At 35.9% G+C, this 4,887-nt stretch overlaps 1 protein-coding gene across 2 annotated transcripts in view; it reads left to right on the forward strand.

Annotated features, from left to right (window-relative positions):
• Positions 271–4,887, forward strand: part of LOC107630994 (callose synthase 5-like) — a 14,251-nt gene continuing 9,634 nt past the window's right edge. Inside the window, exons 1-15 of one of the 2 annotated variants that reach the window (XM_021119292.1) lie at positions 271–553; positions 743–1,001; positions 1,121–1,221; positions 1,994–2,115; positions 2,283–2,379; positions 2,492–2,602; positions 2,692–2,820; positions 2,934–3,026; positions 3,144–3,235; positions 3,331–3,457; positions 3,600–3,737; positions 3,830–3,906; positions 4,004–4,076; positions 4,164–4,289; positions 4,673–4,787. In XM_021119292.1, coding sequence (XP_020974951.1) covers positions 815–1,001; positions 1,121–1,221; positions 1,994–2,115; positions 2,283–2,379; positions 2,492–2,602; positions 2,692–2,820; positions 2,934–3,026; positions 3,144–3,235; positions 3,331–3,457; positions 3,600–3,737; positions 3,830–3,906; positions 4,004–4,076; positions 4,164–4,289; positions 4,673–4,787 — 1,588 coding nt within the window. In that variant the 5' untranslated portion in view covers positions 271–553; positions 743–814. Of the gene's footprint in view, positions 554–742; positions 1,002–1,120; positions 1,222–1,993; positions 2,116–2,282; positions 2,380–2,491; positions 2,603–2,691; positions 2,821–2,933; positions 3,027–3,123; positions 3,236–3,330; positions 3,458–3,599; positions 3,738–3,829; positions 3,907–4,003; positions 4,077–4,163; positions 4,290–4,672; positions 4,788–4,887 lie in introns of those variants that run through there. The other variant, XM_021119291.1, reaches the window with a different exon arrangement.

Here is a 4,887-nt window from a genome sequence, read left to right on the forward strand (position 1 = left end):
CGAAGTTCCCAAACCATCCTAAGTCACACGGGCGAGTCCACGACGATAGCGGGGGCATACTGCATGACGACTGAAGGTTTATAATTTATATTAAAAAAATAATAAATAATAATTTTTTCATAAACAAATATTCGAGCAAAGAGTGACTTGTGACGCGAAGAATAACTGAATAACCGAACGTGGCGTGGGATGGGTTGGTGAAATAAAATGTGAATTAGTTACAAAAAGGGGTGACAAAGAGGAAAACGGACTTCCATTGAAATTGAAGTCCTTCTTCACTCAGACTTCGAAGGGTTCAAACTCTTGTCAACGCGCGCTCACTCACTCTCTCACACTCTTCTCTCTCTCTTACCCTTCACCTCCGAAACGGTGTTCTCACTCTCACATCTATCTCACCGCACTTCTCTCTACACATTTTTCCTCTTGTCTCTTTCTTTCGGATTTCTGTTCTTGCGTCTTGGATCTCGCTTCAAAATATATAATGCGCATACAGAGACTCTACCATCATTCAAAACCACAATGTGATTCTCCGATCCCTTAGCTTTGATCACAGGTACGAACAATAACGCGTGAATTTCTACAATAATCAATCCAAGATTTTATAAACATATTCAAACATTCTCACGTTCTTGGACGGTAGTAACCATTTCTTGCAATATAATGCATATTGATTGATAATTTAACTTGGATTTTGTGTGGGAGGAGTGAATTAAGTAACTGAGTGGTTGAGTGAGAACGGCAGGAAGAAGAGGATACGGAATAGAGAGATAGATCTACACGGTATAAACAGAGCGAGGCACGTACATAAAGAAGAATGTCGCAACTAGACCGAGTAATGCCGCCGCCCACGTTGGTGAGGCGGGGTTCAAGGAGTGCCTCCACCACCTTCAACATGGAGGTTTTCGACAACGAAGTGGTGCCGTCCTCACTCGCCTCCATTTCTCCCATTCTACGTGTCGCCAACGAGATCGAAGCCGAGCGTCCCAGGGTTGCCTATCTATGTACGTAACGGATCGATCATTATAATAATAATAATAGTAATAATAGTGATTTCGTGTTATTGAATTTTGAAATATGATGTGCAAATTAATGTTGCTGAGCGCGTAATGATGATTGGCAGGTAGGTTCTATGCCTTCGAGAAAGCGCACAGGCTGGATCAGACCTCCACCGGCCGTGGCGTTAGGCAGTTCAAGACGCTGCTGCGGCAGCGATTAGAGAGGGTAAGCCTGTAGTTTCATTTGTTTCGATTTTATCAACTGACTCTGCATTATGCATTTCAAGCGTGAATGAGGACTGCTGAGGCTTGAGTATGACTGTATGAGTATACCGTGCGTGAAACAAACACAGCACATGAATGCTCTAATCTCCCTTCATGCAAGAAGTCCATGCATATATTAGATTAAACATCTAGGTATACAGTAAAATCAATTATTAAAATTAATTATTAATATAAAATATATTAAAATATTAAATATATATTAAAAATAAATTAAATAATATATATTTATATATAAATATATGATATTTAATTTTTAGTGTGTATATAGTATTTTTGATAATTACAAATTAGAAAAAGTTTATTTTATTAGTGATTAATAAGTTTTGTTATTATTTTTCAAATGCTATTTATATGTAGTCTAACTAAGCATATCCACCGCTCAATATTTTATTTGTAGATATTAATAGGTATTCTGTATTTTTAATCTATTTTTCAAAAAGCATTCATTATATAATTTATGAAAAACGATCTTACCTCTTCGAAGAGTTTGTTCCGTGATAGCGATGGGATTCAGGAACTCCATCGGGTTTCTTGGGAAAATTCTTTCGGAATAGGGGAGGTCTTCTTGAGGAACTGAAGCAATCAGCTCTGATCTATTCCCATGAACTGAAAACGGGAAAGGAAAATATTTGTAACGAGCAGCATTTCTTTTTCCGCAGAGAAGAGCTGCCATTTTATTATTACTGTAACTTACATAATTTCTTCAACTCTAGGATAATGCAACTAGTCTTCCCTCTCGAGTTAAGAAGACAGATGCAAGAGAAATCCAGGCTTACTATCAGCAATACTATGAACATTATGTCAGAACTCTTGATCAAGCTGATCAGGCAGACAGGTTACGAGTTTTCGTAGTTCTTATAATGAAGTATGAATTGTGCCTCTTTAATTGTTGCTTGTGGCGGATTTTGTAAGTTGCGTCTGATATGACGTAAGCTTTTACCTCCCCCTCCATGGTAAATGGTTACTTTTTTCATTGCCCCTGAAATCGAAATTGTTTTGCAGAGCCCAGCTCAGTAAAGCTTATCAGACTGCCGGGGTGCTTTTTGAAGTGCTTTGTGCTGTTAATAAGACTGAGAAAGTCGAAGAAGTAGCTCCTGAGGTTGGTCTACGTTCATATCCTTTCAGTTTTTATTTTGTTCTAAAATGGGTGTTTCGTCCCTCTTTTTATCATTTCAATATTCAGATCCTGGAGCGTAAATTTTCTTTTGCAGATTATCGCGGCTGCCAGAGATGTCCAGGAAAAAAAGGAAATTTATACACCTTATAATATCCTTCCTCTGGATTCTGCTGGTGCTTCTCTACCCATTATGCAACTTGAAGAGGTATTGCTTCTGCTGGTGCTTCTCTACCCATTATGCATCTGTGTTTTATTTGGATTGCACTGAGTTCTTGGACTTTCTTTCCTTATTAGGTTAAAGCTGCTGTTTCTGCGCTATGGAACACACAAGGCTTGAACTGGCCTAGTTCTTTCGAGCAACAAAGACAGAGAACAGGAGACCTAGACTTGCTTGATTGGCTTAAAGCCATGTTTGGTTTCCAGGCATGTATTTTGACCAACACGCAATGCTAGAGGAGAATGATTTATTATTCTTTACATTTTTTTTTTGTATAATCTGCTTAAATTTTTATTGCATATGGTAAATTTGTGTGCAGAGGGACAACGTCAGGAATCAGAGAGAGCATTTGATTCTGCTTCTTGCTAATTCTCATATAAGGCTACACCCTAAACCTGAGCCTCTAAACATGGCACGTACCTGTCTTGCATTTGGCTTTGGCCTATAGTTTTTATTCTGCTGTTTCTTTCTATTAATTTATTTTTATTTTTATTTTTATTTTATTTTATTTTATTTGAATGAATTGCAGCTCGATGATCGTGCTGTTGATGAAGTGATGAAAAAGCTTTTTAAGAATTATAAAAAATGGTGCAAATTCTTGGGACGAAAACATAGTTTACGGTGAGGCATAACAGTATATCCATCAGTGAACACTTGTGCTTCTTTTATTAGCTCATAAAATTTAATGGTCACTTTTATCATGTTCTCTTATATAGACTTCCTCAAGGTCAGCAAGAGGTGCAACAGAGGAAGTTGCTTTATATGGGCTTGTACCTTCTCATCTGGGGTGAGGCGTCCAATGTTCGCTTCATGCCTGAGTGCCTATGCTACATATTTCACAACGTGAGTGTACAAATTAATCTGCGCATGGTTCATTTTGTTTGTGCTTGTATCTCATGTAAATGTGCTATCATTGTTTTTCTACTGTAATCCTTGTTTTTAAGTAATGTTTTGCTCTGCTAATAATGGCCAATTCTAACTTCAGATGGCATATGAACTACACGGTCTAATGGCTGGAAATGTCAGCATTGTTACGGGTGAAAATATCAAACCTTCTTATGGTGGTGATGAAGAGGCATTTCTCCGCAAGGTTATAACTCCCCTCTACCGAGTAATAGACACGGTATGCTTTTGTTTTATCAAAGACATTGCAATAGTCAAGTACTTATATTCTCTAGGTCACTACGCCCTTAGTAATCCAGTTAATTAATACAGGAAGCCAAGAGGAGCAGAAATGGAACGGCTCCTCACTCAGCATGGTGCAACTATGATGATCTAAATGAGTATTTCTGGTTTGTTTCCTTTTTGTATTTTATCTTTGAATGACTTTTTGGTCGTCAGTTGTTATTGAATTTATTTTATTTATTTATTTTGTGCAATGTGTTGCAGGTCACCTGATTGCTTTTCTCTTGGATGGCCAATGCGTGATGATGGTGAATTTTTTAAATCGACAAATGATTGGGTATAAGTATACACTTTCTACAAAATTACTTATCCGATTGTAAAATACTACTTATTTAATTCTCAACTTATAAAAATGTAATATTAGGGAAGAAAGGGTGTTCCAAGAAAATCTGGAAAAACAGGGAAATCAAATTTTGTTGAGACGCGATCATTCTGGCACCTCTTCCGCAGTTTTGATAGACTTTGGACCTTTTTTATACTGGGTTTACAGGTATTTTCTTTTTCAATAGAAGGAAACGCTTAAGCCAATATTTTCCTATATTTATCGTCATAATATATAAAAGAAGAATCCAAATTAATATTATAGGAATGAATGACATATAAACTTTTAAGTTTTAACTTTTATATAAAATTTATCATGTCATTTATTATAATATGACTATGTTGCGTGTTTACCAAAATCAGCCATTAAACTTAATTATTAGTATAAAATAAATGTTAAAATATAAATATATAATAAAAATAAATTAAATCACATATATATTTATATAATTTTTATATATAAAAATTAATTCTTTTAGCTTCGCGGAACACGCCGATTTAAATCAGTTGTGGGTAATTTGGTTGCATAATGCTCTGGGATTCTTATTACAGGTGATGTTCATTATTGCATGGGACGAGATTTCACTGATGGATATCTTTCAGAAGGATGTCTTATTTAATCTCTCTAGTATATTCATCACAGCATCCATTCTTCGCTTACTTCAAAGTATGCACATTTACTTAAGTTGCTCTTGTCAAAGTGAACCTATTTATATCTGTTTGGAATCATTAAAAACAACTTTTTTTTTTTATTTTTTTAAATGATC

The sequence above is a fragment of the Arachis ipaensis genome, chromosome B03 (assembly GCF_000816755.2).
Source record: "Arachis ipaensis cultivar K30076 chromosome B03, Araip1.1, whole genome shotgun sequence".
Taxonomy (NCBI): Eukaryota; Viridiplantae; Streptophyta; class Magnoliopsida; order Fabales; family Fabaceae; genus Arachis; species Arachis ipaensis.